The 17,812-nt window shown below is 39.4% G+C and overlaps 1 protein-coding gene across 2 annotated transcripts in view; it reads right to left on the bottom strand.

The window, feature by feature from the left end:
• Positions 1 to 17,812, bottom strand: part of ANXA3 (annexin A3) — a 46,674-nt gene that overhangs the window by 10,367 nt on the left and 18,495 nt on the right. For both annotated transcript variants that reach the window (XM_069092767.1, XM_069092773.1), the window contains exons 3-9: positions 16,588 to 16,675; positions 16,098 to 16,192; positions 14,034 to 14,147; positions 9,926 to 10,016; positions 7,588 to 7,667; positions 4,607 to 4,663; positions 3,354 to 3,447 (exon numbers count right to left, since the gene is read on the bottom strand). In XM_069092767.1, coding sequence (XP_068948868.1) covers positions 3,354 to 3,447; positions 4,607 to 4,663; positions 7,588 to 7,667; positions 9,926 to 10,016; positions 14,034 to 14,147; positions 16,098 to 16,192; positions 16,588 to 16,675 — 619 coding nt within the window. The remainder of the gene's footprint in view (positions 1 to 3,353; positions 3,448 to 4,606; positions 4,664 to 7,587; positions 7,668 to 9,925; positions 10,017 to 14,033; positions 14,148 to 16,097; positions 16,193 to 16,587; positions 16,676 to 17,812) is intronic.

The raw sequence follows: 17,812 nt of genomic DNA, 5'->3' as shown, positions 1-17,812 counted from the left end.
AAATGATATTGAAATGCTGATGAGCCAACCCCAAGGTGGTACAGATAAGAACTGGGCCATCCTCCCCAACTTGAATTCTCTAAGAATGGGAGCCCCAAGCCATACTCTTAACCAACACTCTTACAGGTCCATACTGCCCAAGTGCCACAGACTCCTCTACAGTTACATGGCTTTGTGTCCCTCTCCCTCCCTATTCCCTGAGCCATCCCCACACCATCTGCCTCTCTACTCTACTCTGTTGTGCCTTATTAAAGTACAATTAATGCATTTCCCCCTTCTTGCTGCCAGTGTGATTTTTGCTGGTGAGTATCCAAAGAATGGAGCTTGTTCACTGTGACCCAACTGGGATCCCCTCTGTTGGATTTCCGGGCTAAAACTTAATTTGTCGGCAGACTGGCCATTGTGAACCCACAGGTAGAAAGTGAGGGCTAACAATGGAACCCTGCACCCCTCCAGATAGCAACCTCCCCTCACAGTTGGACTTAATAGAACAACACATTTCATAAGGTGTAAATATTCACAACAGTCCTTGGAAGCATCTCAGTGGTTTGGAAGGGATCGTGGGTTCTTAAAGGCTCTGTTAAGAGAACACAAGCTCTGGCTTAAGGAGGGAATAATTTACATGCTCAATTGGGTATCTTACCCTACAGGAAAGTAGGGGGGAAGGGAATAAGAGGGGGGATGATGGCGGGGAGGGAAGATTGGTGGGAAGGGTAGTTAGAAGCAAACACTTTTGAAAAGGGACAGGGTCAAAGGAGAAAATAGGACCAGTGGGAGGGGGCAGAATAGGATGGAGAGAAATATAGTCAGTCTTTCACAATATATCCACTATGGAAATGTTTTGCATAACTACACGTGTATAACCTATATTAAATTGCTTGTCTTCCCGGTGGGGGTAGGTGAGGAGGGAAGAAGGGAGAGAACCCAGAACTCAAAGTTTTAAAAACAAATGTTAAAAAATTGTTTTTACATGTAACTGGGAAATAAGATGTACAGGCAATGGGGTATAGAAATCCATTCTGCCCTGCAAAAGTGAGGAACTTAAAAAAAAAGCAAAAAAAAGTGAGGGGTAAAAGGGTAAGGGAAGGGATAGGAGGGGGATATAAGAGAAGGCAGACTGGGGGAAGGGATATTCAGTATGCTTGCCCTCCTTATTGCCAATCTTGGGGTGAGGGTAGGGGAGGGATGGGGAGAAAATATGTAACTCAAAATCTTTATTTTTTTTGCTTTTTGGAGGGGGGAAGGTAGGGCAATTGGGGTTAAGTTACTTGCCCAAGGTCGTCACAGGCTAGGGGTGTGTGTGTGTGTGTGTGTGTGTGTGTGTGTGTGTGTGTGTGTGTGTGTGTGTGTGTGTGTGTGTGCATGTGTGCGTGTGTGTGTTTCTGAGGCCAGATTTGAACTCAGATCCTCCTGACTCCAGAGCTGCTGCTCTATTCACTGTGCCACCTAGCCACCCCTGTAACTCAAAATCTTATGGAAATGAATGTTGAAAACTAAAAATAAATAAATAAATAAATTCTGGAAAAAAAAAGAAAAGAAAAAGGGAGAACACAAGCTTTGGTTCGCCCTACCAGCTAGAAAGGCTTTAAGTATGGGCCTAGTTTAAGAGCTCCAACTGCTGTCCATGCAACTTTTTACCTAAGTGAGGCTTTTCATCAGAAGTTTGGCCAATAGACAACGAGTCCCATCCATCCAGTATTCGTTAAATATCTGTTCTGTGCCAAGAACAATGATAGGTGCTACTGATACAAAAAGAGTGAATGAACCAGTCCCTATTCAAAAGGAGCTTATTGTCTAATGGAGGAGACAAATTCATACAAAATATACACAGGACAAATTTAAAGTGAATATATTTGTACATATGCATCTGTGTGTGTGTATACTGAGATTAACCAGTTAAAATCCACAATATCCCCAAAGCTCTGTTCAGCCCCTCTTTTCTTTCAACATTCTTCTCACTTGCTGATACCCCCCTCCCCCCCCTAAAAGTTACCATCTCTATGCATATACTTAGCTATCATCTGTTTCCTATCCTCTATTCCTGTATCACCAATTGCCTACTTGTCCATTTCAGATTAGATTTTCTGGAAACATCTCAAATTCAGCCTATGACAGAGCTCATCACCCCTTCTCCAAACCCATCCTTTGTCCAGATTTCCTCCTTATAGTTAAGGGCACGACCATCTGCTCTGTCTATTCCTTCCACTCTGTCCTCTGGAATTCCCATTCCTTGAGGGCAGGAACTGTCTTTCTTTTTGCTTGTATATGTATCCCAATATTTAGCACAGCACCTGGCACACATAAGCACTTAATGAATTCTCGTTTCTTTCCTTCCTTTTTACCCTCCCTCCCTGCCTAATTCTTTCTCTTCTTTTCTATCTTCCTTCATTCCATGAAATAGGACTTCTAAGCATTCCTGATGAAAAGACCAAAGCTGAATAGAAACCACAACACAAACATAGTAGACAAGAGAAACATAAAAAGGTAGATATGACTCAGAGGGTAAAAAGGACTCTATGAGGATGAAGTGTTTGCATTCTAAAAGGGAAAATGATGCTAGTTTTCCCTTGGAATCCTAATATTAGTGTTTGATAAGGCAAAGGGCCTGAGAGTGGTTTTGTTGTGTTCTGCTGATCACAAAAGAAGAAAGGAAGAAAGGGGAGAAAGAGATGACTATCTCACATAACCAGGGTGCCGAAAATAGAAAAGTAAATAAACAAGAAGGAAGGAATGAAGCCCACGTTCAGATGAACTGCTCAAAAGAGTGTAGAACATAGGCACATGCAAAGGGGGTGTAGAAACACCTCCAACACAGAGCTGAACTTTTAGTCTGTTAAAACTGAGAGACCTTTTTTAGATGAATTACTATTTAGTCATGCTCCCACCCTAACCTTGTACCTACTAGAAATGATGAAATGTTGACATCTTTTAAAGCTATACTATGAAATCATTAAAATCCATCAACTACTTCTGACTCCTAGGTTGTGGCAAAAACAACAGTAAGTTGGCTCTGGGGGAATTCTTTGCCTGTTACATTTGGGCCCTTTCCTCCTCTGTGTCCAAACAGGCTACACTAAAAGAGCTGCCCTCTTCATCCAGTCTCCTCTACAATTAACTATACATCATCACTTAAACTATAACCTGCCAGTCTTTCAGACAAGTGGGGTCCTCTTGTCTTGGGTTATGGCTCCAATTTTCTATCTTGTTTCCCCAAAAAAGTAGTGAATAAAAATACAAGAGACCCTTGGCTCTGGTTCTTCATTCACCTCATTCACCAGTCTTCTGTACATCAAAAGCAAGACCCACTTGAATAAAAACATTTAAATATGGTCTAAGATGAACCGATTTCATACTTAGTCTCAGTTGAGGAAAGCTCCTTAAACACAGGATCTCGGTGAATTTGTCTTCATCTGTGCCCCACTTGTTCTCGCCAGCATCATAAAGAACCTATTGCAAAAGGGAGATAAATCACTTCAGTGCTAAAATGCATATACCACAATGTGTTGCTGTTTCTTTAAAAACCATTTGTTTCTAAAGGATATGGGTGTGTAAAAAAGGGTAGGTATTACTGTATTTATTTAATTTATGGAATAGAACAAGCATCTCTATAACATGATATAATAAAAAAAGATGATTGCACATGAAACTGCAAATCTATTAATACAACTTGCTATTCCTTTTAAATATATAATAAAGCTATCATGTAAATTTCTTTTTTTCTTCTCCCCTGCAACACCCTAGAAATGCTACCATTAGATATAAATCAGCATGTATTTATATATATATATATATATATATGTCTGTGTGTGTAAAATTATTCTATACATACTTCTATTTATCGGTTCTTTCTCTGCAGACAGTGTTTTTCTTTATATGTCTTTTGTAGTTCATTTGAGTTTTTTTTGTTGTTTTTTTCCCTTTTGGAGAGCAATTGGGGTTAAGTAACTTGCCCAAGGTTACACGGCTAGTTTTTTTGTGTGGGTGTTAAGTGTCTGAGGCTGGAACCGAACTCAGGTCCTCCTGACTCCAGGGCCGGCACTTTACTCACTGCACCACCCAGCCGCCCCTCATTTGAGTTTTATAATAGTCAAAAACAACTTATTTATTCAAAGTTGTTCTTAAAACAATATTGCTGTTACTGTATACAATGTTCCCTTGGTTCTGCTCATTTCACTCTTTGTTATTTCATTCAAGTCTTTTCATGTTTTTCTAATATCACTGAGCTCATCATTTCTTATAGCACAGTAGTATTCTATCGCAATCATAAAAGATTACTCAGCTTAGCTACTTAAAGAAATAGCTGATTTTTCAAACTTCAGATGAACAATTATTTGGAGTTTGGACTTTTCCATACTGGCATGTCTGAAACAACGTATCACAAGTCAATGCAAGAAAGGGGAGCCACGAGGGACAGTGGGAAGCTCATGCTGGACACACTGTATTCTCTAGGGTACTTTCTTTTAGAGGAAGAGAAACCGAATCTAGTAACTAACCAGTGAAGGTGCCTCCCCTTTGTCACCACAAAGACAGAAATAGAAAGGATGTTAAGTGACTGAAGGGAGGAATCAGTATCCTGGCATTTCTCCTTTCTGTGACTGTTTCTAACCTGGGCATCTTTTTTTGCAAGATTTTCATCCACTTTCAGACCTTCATCTCTTCTGCCCTATAACATGAACAAAAGAAAAGAGACATTCGTTAAAATAGAGAAAATCCTAGGAGATCTCTATCCATGACACAGCTATTACACAGAGCATGTGGTTACAAACACACTCATTCCTAACTAACAAGAGACCTCAGAGGGTCTCTCTGGTGCCTCATCTACCCAGTACACAATTAACCAGATATTTGGCTGGCATCCTCCAGGTCCTGGCAGCAGTTACAGCCAGTTTAGATTATGTGAAGCTCACCTTGTGACCTTTCCTCATATATAAGCAATTCTGGTAAAGGTCTGTTGGAGAAGAATGGTCCTGCTTTAATTACTCAGAAAATACTATAAGAATGGCACATTCAAAAGTTAATACCTCCTAAATGGTTTTGTGTATATGCCAGGCTGATGATTTGCATGTTGGATTCTTCTCTTCCTTCTAAGACTGAGGTTAGTCTGACTTTGGATAATTTCTATTTTTACATGTACTGTGTTCTGTGTGTGTGTGTGTGTGTGTGTGTGTGTGTGTTAAGAATTGAAGAGTATACAGAGAAGTCAGTGAGGCAGAAAGCTTCGGGTATGGTATACAGAGTAGGCATGATGTGTGATTCTTCCAGAAAAGTCTCAATGTTCTGGTGACTTAACCACTGACTAAAGATAACAAGAACAATATCTAATATTTCTATTGCACCCATGATGTGTGATCCTTACAAAAACTCTGGGAGATAGGAGCTATTATTATAGACATTTTACAGTTCAGAAAACTGAGGCAAACAATTTCCCATGGTCACATAACTGGTGAATGTCTGAAGGCATATGTGAATTCAGGTCTTCAGCAAACAAAAGACTATAAATATTTTAAATTCCTTTTAATAAACATTTATTGAAGAATTTCTATGTGCATGGCCTTGTGTCAAGCGCTGGAGATACAAAAAAAAAGAAAAGAAAAGAAAAAGACAGTCCCTGCCCTCAACAAGCTCCCAGTCTAATGGAGAAGAAAATACGCAAACAACTTTGGCAAAAGAATGCTCTATTTGAAATAAAACATCAAGTCAAGTATCTAAATAGCGAATAATCATAGGATATATGTGTTTGCCTGTGCATTTGTTATTCTGTCTCTCTGCTCTAAATATGGGTATCTCAACCTTTTCACAAAGGAACAGAAACTAAAATTAGGGTAGGTGGCCACCAGATGGTGCTAATACCTCAGTCATGGCCCCATGGTCCCATCAGGGCTGTCAAAGGAATCATTCTCAGGCTAGTGTGGATTATAACAAGCATTAGATTTTTAGATGGGTTGAAAGAGGCAACTGATGTGAAATTTATTGTTGCTAAGCAAATGTTTGAATAGCTGTAAGACAGTCTAATCGAGTAGAAAGTGCCTTGCCTGGAGTCATGGAATTTGGGTTTAGAGCCTCTGGTTCTGGTGAATTTGGTCTCAGGACTCTAGTTTGAATCCTGACTGTGATTTATTACCTAGGTGACCTTAGGCGAATCATGTAACCGCCCCAGGCATCAATTTCCACATCTGTAAAGTGAAGGAGTTGGACTAGAAAACTCTACATTCCCTTCAAGCCCTAGATCTTTGGTTCTGCAACTCTGGCTGGATGACTGAATCCCTATTGACCTTCATCTTCTCATGGGGATAATCATACCTGAACTTTCTATGTCACTGAGGAAAGCTCTTTGTAAACCATAAGTGTTCTATCAATAAAGAGTAATTATATCTATCAATATACTCTATAGAACTATACACATATGGAATGTATATTTTCAAGCACCCATAAAAACATCAATTGACCTTTTACTGCCTTAGTAGATGACCCTCAAGAGTTGTTGGTGGGGTTAAAAAAATCTATACTTGGTGACCAATCACTTATGACGAGCCTCTCAGAATCAATCTAGCCTAGTCACTGATGAAAGGCATGCTGTCTTTCTCCAGACCTGGACTCCAAGCACTCTCAGGGGAGTAGGAGCACTCTTGCTGGCAAAGCTTTCAAGGACATCAGGCCACTTCCATATGACCATGAGGTATCCATCCACATAAAACTTTAGTGATGACTATGCAAAAAAAAATCTTGGCTGTCCCCTGTGCCTGGAGGGCACTCCTTCTCCCTGTGCCCTCATAGAATGAATCTTTCCCTTCCCTCAGAATATAACTTAGGTACCACCTTCTATGAGAAGCCTTTCCTGATGACTGTCCCACACTGAGTGACCTCCCTCCCCAAAAACTCTGTGTCTTTTTTGTTGTTGTTCAGTAATGTCCAACTCTTCATGACTCTGTATGGGGTTTTCTTTTCCTTTTTTTTTTTTTTTGTTTTTTGGAGGCAACTGGGGGTTAAGTGACTTGGCCAGAGTCATACAGCTAATAAGTGTCTGCAGCTGGATTTGTACTGAAGGCCTCCTGACTCCAGGGCCAATGCTCTATCCACTGCACCACCTAATAGCTCCCTATTTGTGATTTGTTTTGCAAAGATACTGGAATGGATAACCCTTTCCATCTCCAGCACATTTTACAGATGAGGAAACTCAGGCAAACAAGGTTAAGTTACTTGCCTAGGGTCACACAGCTAGTAACTGCCTAAGGTCAGATTTCAACTCTGAAAGAGAAATCTTCCTGATTCCACGTTGGTCTCCTTATGTCTAACTACATTCTATTTATTCTCTATCTTTATTCTGCATATTCTTATATATGCACTCATCTCCCCTGTTAGAATGTAAGTTGCTTGAGAGAAAGGATTATTTTATTCATTGTATCTGCAAGTGATTAGCGCTGGACCTGGAACAAAGCTGATTCTTTTTTTTTTTTTTGGAGGCTATGGGAGTTAAGTGGCTTGCCCATGGTCACAGCTAATAAGCGTCTGAGGATGGATTTGAACTCATTAACTCACGAACCCCTGTTTCTTAATATTTGTAGATTGATACTGAAGCAAAAAACTCACATTTGCCAAAGTCAACAGTGCTTTCCTGAAGTCTCCAGATGTCTCCGAACTAATGTCATCACCAAGACTCTTCTTATATGCTAAAATCAAACAATAATAAAATTAAGCTTCTGTGAACTGAAAAAAATGCCACCATAATACATAGAAAACTTTCATAGTAATATAAAGACCTAATGGAAGAAAAAAAAAACATAGGTGTAATGGTAATGTAAATGGGAAGATCTTATTCTGCCTGAGAAGAGTATTGGAAACTTAACTATTTCTTTTTTACTTTTTTTTATAATCAAAACAAATTTTTTAATAGGGAATTGAAAAGATTTAGAAGAATTTTTAAAAGAAAGAAGTTTGGTATTCCCTCACCTTCTCCAAATATTCCTTCCCCCCTGCCCCTAAGACTTTATTATGTTTACATTTTTTTTTACAATTAATCATAAGCCCTCTCTCCCTTGCTCCCTCCTAACACACACACACACACACACACACACACACACACACACACACACACACAAAAGAAGAGAAAAGAGGACCTCTGAAGCAAATACACTTAAGTCAAGCAAAACATGTTCCCACATTGGCCACACCCAAAAGTTCATGTCTCACTCCGCATATTTAGGCCATCACATCTCTGTCTGGAGATGGGCAGCATTCAAAATGATCAGTTCTTTGGAATTGTGGTTGATCATTGCATCTTTCAAAATTGTTCATTTTTAAAACACTGAAAAAAAATATTCTCCTGGTTCTGTTTATTTCATTTTGTATCGGTTCTAAGTGAAGTTAAGAATGCCCATTTCCCTACCCCTTCCTCATTCTCCTCATTCATACAGACTTCAATTTGTCCTCTCCAAGTATGGGAGATAATTCGCCCCCCCCCCACCCTCATGTCCCCCTGACATTCCTTCCCCCGACTTTTCTTTTAAGATCAAAATGTAACAAAATCACTCCTAGGTCCTCCATCTAATTTGATTCCCTCTATGATTCTTGCTGATATCCCAGGAGACATATTTCAACCACCCTTTCTCATTAGAATGCAAACACTTCACCATAAGTCTTCTAAAAGACCACTTCTATTTGCCATTGTATGTTCTTATTTACTCTAGTGTTTGTAATTCAAAATTTCTACTCAGCATCAGCATTAAAAATCCATCCCCCCCTCCCCTTCAGCATCATACTCAGTTTTGCTGGGTGATTTCTTCTTGGCTGTAAGACTCCATCTTTTGCCCTCTGAAATACCTTATTCTAAATTTTCTCAACTTCTTTAAGTATAGTGGGCAACAAAGCTATCTGTACCTGTGTCTATTTAGATGCCCCCTGTATAGATCTGTGCATGCCCAGATATGGGTCTGGGACATGTGCCTGCCTAAGTACATTGGTTCCCTGATTCAGAATACTCCTGTGGCATTCTTGACCACAGCCCAACTTCAGTGTCTGTAGATCTGCCTTCCTAAGCCAACTCAGGCTAGAAAAATGACTCACTGTGACTTTTTCTTGGATTTCCCCAATAAAATGTGGCCTCATACATTTTTTTTTCATGTTTGGGGTTTAATAGGGCTCACTGTACTGTTTCCACCTCCTCTCTGATGATATATTAACTAATATACTGCTCAGGACATTTTCAGTCCTGGTCTTATGATCATATGCAGTAATATACTTTTTTTCCTCATGCTAGTCCTGATGGCTGGTTCAATTAAACAATGTTTCTATAGTGTAGAAGTTACTCTATCTTTGGGTTCGAACACAGAAATCATGGCAGCTCAGTTAAACAATGTTTCTGTAGGGTAGAAGCTATTCTATCTATAGGTTCAAACACATTAATCATGACAGCTAGATTAAACAATATTTCTATAGGGTAGAAGCTATTCTATCTATAGGTTCAAACACAGAAATCATGGCAGATCAATTAAAACAATGTTTCTATAGGGTAGAAGTTACTCTATCTATAGGTTCAAACACAGAAATCATGGCAACTTGTGGCACAGTGTAGAGTTCACTGAACTTGGAGTAAGGAAGACCTGAGCTCAAATCCAGCCTCAGACACATACCAGCTGTGTGATCCTGGGCAAGTCACTTGACCTCTGCCTGCCTCAGTTTCCTCAACTGTAAAATGGTGATCATAATAGTACCTACTTCACTGGGTCATTATAAGGATGAAATGACATAAAGCTCTGGGCATAAAACCTATACCATATTAACCTTATATAACAGTTTCTAGCTCCAATAATATTCACATTTCTCTATTCCATAATTCTAAATACAATTCTCTTTCCCACACACAGCTTCTCCTCCAACATGTATGTGACCAGCTATGCCTACGCTGCCGCACAATGGAAAGAACCATTACCTGTGTAATAGGCTTCGTAGACCTCCTTCAGTTGTTTGCTGCTCCTGGTCGTTAAAATCTCAATCAATGAACTCTCATTAGTTCCAGAGCCCTGAAACAGAAGCATGGATTTCCTAAGAATGTTCATTTTATTTTTCCCCTTTTTACTTCAGTCTTCACAGAAGGGAAAAGTAGTTTCCAGCAAATTAATTATATTACATATTACACTAAAACAGTATTTTAAGCCTCAATGCATTTTGTCATTAACATAACACAAATATTCTGGAATTGGCTAGCATAAAAACAAATACCAAGCTTCTGGAAAATGAAGAAAACAATCATTCTCAGTGTAGCGGATGCTGAATTGGCCATCCCATGGTATACGCTCACAGCTACCATTTTTAGTTCCAGCCAATTACATGGGAGTTTGTGAGTGTGCTATGGGCCATGTGTGACTCAGATTAAAATGTCTGCACTTTGAGATGACAAAGGGTGTCCTCATAGGAAAAACTGATGACTCAGTATGTATTTTAAAAGGAGTGACCCCACCCTCAGTTCCTCTCTTGTTCTCTGGCTATGATATACTTTCAGCTTCTTCCCAATAGGGAGCTGGGGAAAATGGACATGTTGCTCAATTCCCCCACCACCTTGTCCTCCATGTGGCCAAGAAACATGGCACCCAAAGCCCACGCTTTGCTTAGGCAAACTTGAGCCTGGGTTTGGGCTGCTTCGTTTAGATCTGCTCTCTCCTAACTTTAGGCAAACAGGTATCTGTCCTGAGATGGAGATGTCTGAGCTTAAAGACAGTCTTGTGGGGTTGAGGAGGTTAGAATTCCTCTGTTCCATTGGGTCAGAGCTGACTGGCAATAGGAGAAGTAGTTCCAGCAATTACTCTAAATTTCTTGGAGAGGTCGGCCACTAAAAAGAGGATTCGCCCAAGCCTGACAATTTTACCAGCAACGTATATAGGGAATTGTTTGGATAATGCAGGACCAAGATAAAATGAAAAATGTCTAACTAACAATCTTAAAAAGCCCTGAAATTTCTGATTAAGTTGAAGTTTAGAAAGTTATTTTTAGATTTTTTTTTTGTTTACATGTGGCACGTCTTTTATGTTTAGCATTTCTTTTGTGTATAGGAATAAAATATCTATCCCATACCTGATTCATATTGTACACTGAGTACCTTTCAATACTTATTTTTGGGGGAAAACACTGTATTTGAGCCATAACCTAAGCTATAAGTAAATCCCCCCCAGGTCACTGAAGTGGTGGTTTAATGAACCCCAAAATGTGAGAAAAAAAGCCCGACTCCTCTCAGTAGTGGCTAGGTTCCCTCAGGACTAAACCCAGTCCAAATCACATGCCTTGGGTCAAAAAAGAAGGGCTTGATAGCATAAAAGGGAGAAGGGCTGTGCTTTTAGCTCAAGTGGGCAGTGGTTCTTCAATGTTAGACATGAATAAGGCATTTTAAAACGAAAGGAAGATGACCCTTAATGGCCTGTCACACGAAGGACAGATCAGGGTTGTTCTGCTCGTCTCTAACAGGCCAGAATCAGGAACAAAATGGGGGAAGTAACAAAGAAGACAACTGAGGAGCAATGTCAGAAAAAACCCACCAAGGATTAGAGCTGTCCCTGTGGTGAAGGAGCTGCCTTAGGAGGCGACCTCCTTAGAGGTGTTTAAGCAGAGACTTTCTGGGTATGTAAAAGTGGGGCTTTCTTTTATGTATAACTGGACTGAGATGATCACTGCGGTCCCTCCTAACTCCAAAATTATGTGAATCTACGTGATAATCATTCTCAAGCACTTAAATAATCCGCAGTATTTTAAAAGGGTCTTGTAATATTTTAAATGAATTCCTCCTTCCATCTCTGTTGCTATGTAGGTAGGTCAATATCATAATCCTATTATGTGGAAGGAAGGTTGTCAGAGACTCAGACTTGTCACGGGAACTGAGCCTACTGAATTATACTGCCATTGCGAGAACAATGATCGAAAACAAGACTGACTCAGGGCTGGTTGGTGTAAGGCAGTAGCATCAAACTCAAACAGAAATGGATTTGATAGTCCCTATAGGTGGCATTGTAGATAGAGTACTGGACTTGGAAGACCCAAGTTCAAACCCTGCCTACAACTCTTCTCTGTGTCTCTCTGGGCAAGTCTCTCAATCTCTTAGTTTCTCGTGATTTAACCTCTGTTTCCTCTTCTATAAAATGGAAATAATAATACTTGCCTAAATGAGTTGTTGTGAGAATGAAATGATCTATATAAACCTTAAAGGCTATAAAGTGTTATCTGCTGCTGTTGCGGCTGCTGTTGTGGCTGTGGCTGCTACTACTACTACTACTACATCTAATTATATTTTTACTATGACAAATAGTACTATTATATTAACTACTATTACCAAAACAACCACCAAAATAATACTATGGATTTTATTAATATTAACATTCAATAATAATAAAATAATTAATTTATCATTAATAATTTTAAAATATCATTAATATTTGTTAATATTAAATTAATATTTAATAAAATATGGGTTTTATTAATAATAAATAAAAATGATGATTAATACTTTGTGAATAATGTAATAATTAATAATAATACATATAATAATTACTAGTACTAATACTAATCTACTAGTAGTAATACTACTACCAATAATCCTAGGACCACTAATAACAATCCTATCAATCTTTTTTGTTTTGTTTTGTTTTTTGTTTTTTTAAGCAATTGGGGTTAAGTAACTTGCTCAAGGTTACACGGCCAGTTATTTCTGGGTGTGGTGCTGAGTGTCTGAGCCCGGGATTCGATCTCCAGGTCGTCCCAACACTGGAACCGGTGCTCTTACTCGCTGAGCCACCTGGCCGCCCCTAAGCAGTTGGGGTTAAGTAACTTGCTCAAGGTTACACGGCCAGGTGTTTCTGGGTGGGTGCTAAATGTGTGAGCCCGGGATTCGATCTCCAGGTCTTCTCAACACTGGAGCCGGTGCTCTTACTCGCTGTGCTACCTGGCTGCCCCCCTATCAATCTTGATAATACTAAAATTACTATATTATTATGAATACTACCATTCACATTACCAATAATGCTACCACTATTAGAAATTACTACCATTAGTACTACTATTATTACTAATGGTACTAGCACTACTACTACCCCTCCTAATGCTAAAACTACTGGTGGTAGACTCATCTTCCTGAGTTCAGATCCAGTCTCAGACACTTGCTAGCTTGGTGACCCTGGGCAAGTCACTTAACCCTTTTTGCCTTAGTTTCCTCATCTTTAAAATGAGCTAGAGAAGGAAATGGCAAGCCACTCCAGTATCTTTGCCAAGAAAACCCTAAATGGGGTCATGAAGAGTCAGACATGACTGAAACAACTGAACGAGAACAAGAAGGATACTGCTAGCCCTGTCATTATAATTATAATATTTCCATAAGAAGTAATAATGAGTGATGAAAATCACTCTAGGGAAAATGAAGTAATGGCTCACATCTCAGGGTCTGAACTCTTCAATTTCATTCATTTCAACAAGCATTAACAAATACCTATTCTGTGCTAGGGATATAACATTTTTTTAAAAGGTAGACCTTACCCTCAAGGAGCTTACATTCCACTAATAGCAAAGCTTCTATTAAGAAAGTGTAGTTGCTGACATATGTCTCCTTATTGATAAAACCAGGAAGAGTTTTTATTTCACCTGATAAGCTTGTGAAATTTGTGATGATCAATCCTGGAAAAGTCTTTTCTGCTACAGATAGATAATTCACAAAGGTTCATGCCTTGTTAGGACATAGTTCCCTGGCTACAAATTAAAATGGTATTGTTCTAACGTCACAGTTTATTTGCTATTTTAGCTCATGAAGGATTTGAACACAGAAGAAGAAGAATAAAAGTCAAGTCTGAGTCAATTACTCAACAAATATCTTCCACTTTGTGCAAGGCTTGAGGACATAAGCTGAAAGCAGAGTAGTCACTATCCCTAAGCAATCCACATTCTACTAGCCGATCATTTTTTCAATGGTTAGAGTTGTAGATTATTTTTTCGTAGGGTTACTTCCTGTGGTCATGCAGATTACAAGCAGACACATATGGATGGTAAAACTCCCACTGGATGCCTACCTTCATGGCTTTCTTCAACTGCTTTGCATCAAATTTGGCTGGTGGAGTAATAAGGGCCACCATCAGATGTTCAAAGTCGCCAGAGAGATCACTCTTCAGGTCATCTTTCAGATCCTAAAACAAATCCCCCAAAGTAAAATGTTTTAAATGCTGGAAATTCCTTCTCCTGGGTTGACCCAAAGGAGAAGGGTGATATTCTCTGCCCAGGAGGGCACACCCTTCACCCATCCACCTCACTTGTCAGTGTTCAGTTACTGCTGCCTAACATTTGAGGATTGCCTCCTTGATCTACTCCCAGACTAGGTTCAGGAACAAAATCTCTGAAGAGAAAGAACTCTGCTTAACAGCCCTCCCACATTAGGAAGGATCTGGTTTTACTACGGGGCTACTTCATGTAGAAAGACTAAGATTGGGTTTTTTAAAGATTTTTTCCAATTACATATAAAAATTTTTTACCATTTATTTTTTTTAATACTTTGAGTTCCCAATTCTCTCCCTCCCTCCCTTTGGCCCTCTCTGAGATGGCAAACAATTTGGAACAGGTTACACATGTACAAGGATTAACAGCACCAAAGCAATCAGGCTTTGTGTCTGACATACAAATAGCAAAGAGGAAAATGGGTCAGGTGGGTGGAGACAATGAGGCTGCTCCCTTAGCTTACTGTTTGTTCTAACTCAAATCTATTTGCATGTTAAACCAATGAATAGTCAATAAACATTTATTAGACATCTATTATGTGCCAAGCAGTGCGCTGTGTACTGGGGCTGGGAAAGAAAGAGACAGAGATGGGGAGGAGAGAAGGAAGGAGGGAGAGAAAAGGATGTAGGGATGGAAAGAAAGAAAGGAGAGGAAAGGAAAGAAGGAGAAGGAAGGAGGCAGGGGGAAAGGAAGGAGGGAGGGGGAAAGAAGGAGGGAGGGGAGAAGGAGGAGGGAGGGGGAAAGAAGTAGGGAGAGAGAAGGAGGGAGGGGGAAGGAAGGAGAGGAGAAGGGGAGGAGGGGAGGAAATGGAGAAGGGGAAGAAAGGGAGAAGGGGAGGAAAGGGAGTAAGGGGAAAAGGGAAGAGGGGAAAAGGGAAGAGGGGAGAAAGGGAGGAAGAGGGAAAGAAAGAATGAAGGGGAAAAGGAAAATGAAAAGAAAGGAAGAAGGGAAGGAATGAAGTATAGAAGGAAAAGAGGGAAAAGTCCCTGTCCAAAGGGAGCCCACGATCTAACAGTGGATGAAAACATATAAAAGGAAACTGAAAAGTGGGGGAAGAGGTACCCAGTTTGGGGCATGATAAAGAAGGTAGTCAGAAAAGTCCCAAGGTAGTGAGCCAGGTGAGAAATGAGGACACATCTGAGCTGTGCTCTCTCCTTAAATGGACATCTAGAGTTTATCACTCCATTCTCTGATCAGAAAGGCAGAAAGAACTGATGAGATCTTACAGGATGCTGAAATTGTCCCAATAATGAGCATGTTATGGTCTGTGGGGTCCCCAAAAGGCAGACATGCCCAAACAACAAAACGTCACCAAGTTGGACCCCAGAGACGAAATGAGGAAATGCTCCCCCCTCCTTTGGTTAGGAGAGGTCAGCTATTCAGAATTGAATCTGATATAAAAGTGAAAGGTATTGATAAAAGTTAAATACTATAAAATAGAAATCACTATAACACACAACTACAAGAACTCAAAGAACAAAATACCAACAGAACCTCATAAAAATAAAATAAACCAACACTATCCCAGCACCCCTTTTCATGACACTTTTACTTACGTATACGTGTATTACCTTTTTCAAAAATGTGTGTCAGTAAGCATTATTTTTACCTACAATTCCACAGCTGGTCCTAGAGGCATCCCTCATATTTTTTTATCCAAAGAGTACACTAAAGGTTAAGTGACTTGTTAAATATCTCATGTTGGTGATGATAGAATAGGGAAAGCCCTCCCATCCCTGGACCTAATGCTCTTTCCCACTTTATATCAAACTTGAGATGCAAAGTTTTCTAGGCACATTCATGTATTACCTTCCATACAGCATATGTGATTATCTTTTTACTCACTTCCATTAATTAAGTCTTACCTTTCCAGATGCTGCACGATATTCCTTAGCAATCAACTGGCGTTGTGCATGAGATCTTGCTGTCAGAATGTGGATGAGAGTTTTCTCATCGGTTCCTAATTTTGTAAAGAAAAATAATTGTACTTCTACTCAAGCTTGTGAAATGTCTATCTCAAAAATACCGATAATGATTAATGGATTATAAAGAATGCAGAAACTCGGGCACTCCAGTTTAATCTCCAAATTCTAATCAGCCTAGCTTCATCTAGATGTCTCTCTATCCACATTTTTTTTCCACTGCACAAGTTCAACTAGGAAAGCCATGCTTGCATTGAGCTAAAGGACGCATGTCCTTTCCCAGCATAAGGATAAAAGTGATCAGAAGGAGGAAAATAAAGATCGTCTTTATCTATCTAATACAGAAAATAAGCTTGGCAAACAGCACCTCCACAGACATCTCTGGCCTCTTTAATATTGACAAAGGTAGTATGAAATATGGAACATTGCTTACCAATTCCTTGGATAGCCTTTCGGATAGCTTCAGCATCATCCGACGGGTTAAAGCCTGCATAATCTCGAATTGTCCCTCTGTTCCCACTCTACAGAAGAATACATAAAAATGAAACATTCTTTTTAGCGGCAAAGTATGTCTTTAACAAACCCTCACCCTATGCTTAACTTGGATCCTTTTGATTTTTTGGACCAAAACTGATTTTTATCAGTGAAGGGAGCTCCCAGGGAGGTACTTCTGTCTGAGCAGAGCAGCACCCACTTTACTACTAATAACCTTTGCAGCAGAGATGGACCTTGAACTTAGGCTTCCCTGACTCAAAAACCAGTTCTCTATCTACTACATTAGGGGTGTCAAACTCTAATAGAAATGGAAGTCATTAAACCATATGTAAGGATCCCTACTGGAAGCATATTGACTTAGAAAACCACATATTAACATTGTCTATATTCTACTGTATTTTTATTTTAAATTTACTTTTATTTGTTTACATATTCTCAATTATATTAAATATTTTAAATTACATTTCAATTTGGTTCCCATCCCACTGAAGAATTTTAGGGGTTTGATACCTCTGTGCTACATCATATTGCCTCTTAAATACCTTAACCAAAGCTAAATATTTCTTTAGGGTAATCAGTAGGATGTCCTTACATGTTATTATGCATGTCCTAGAAGTAGGAAGCATGAATTAAACATGTAATAAGCAGATTTTCATTCCCTTTCTTCTGTATGTAATTGGGATGATCAGAAGAACGCCCCACCTTTTTTTTTGCAACGGATGCATAGCATTGGCTGAGAAATCCCCTTCCCAAGGGCTTTTGTTGACAATGTGAATTATCTGGCATAGCAAACAAGTGGGAAAATGGTATGCACACATTTTAAGTACCCTCTCAAACCTTGGACTTAAAAAATCTAGCCAGTCAGCTAGAAAAGACTCACCCAGAGAAGAAAAGCAAGTTAAACCTTTTCATACTGTTAATATCTGAAAACAACAAGGAATTTCAAGAGGCAGCAGTGAGGAAGAGGCACCTTGTAGGCGTGGAAACCCAGTTGTACAAAAGAACAGAGGTGAGGGGAGGATAATTCTCATGTATAGAAAACAGGTCAGTGGTTTTACTAAATAGTTCTACGTTATAGAGATTTTACTCAATGCATTTTTTTTTCTCAAAATAGTGTTGTTTAGGCATTATTCCATAACCAGTAGATTGTAGTGTTTACTTAT

Source organism: Petaurus breviceps, unplaced genomic scaffold (assembly GCF_028583685.1).
Source record: "Petaurus breviceps papuanus isolate PSGF00001 unplaced genomic scaffold, PetGlider_PUasm1.0 126, whole genome shotgun sequence".
Taxonomy (NCBI): Eukaryota; Metazoa; Chordata; class Mammalia; order Diprotodontia; family Petauridae; genus Petaurus; species Petaurus breviceps.
This window is presented reverse-complemented; position numbering and strand designations above follow the sequence as displayed.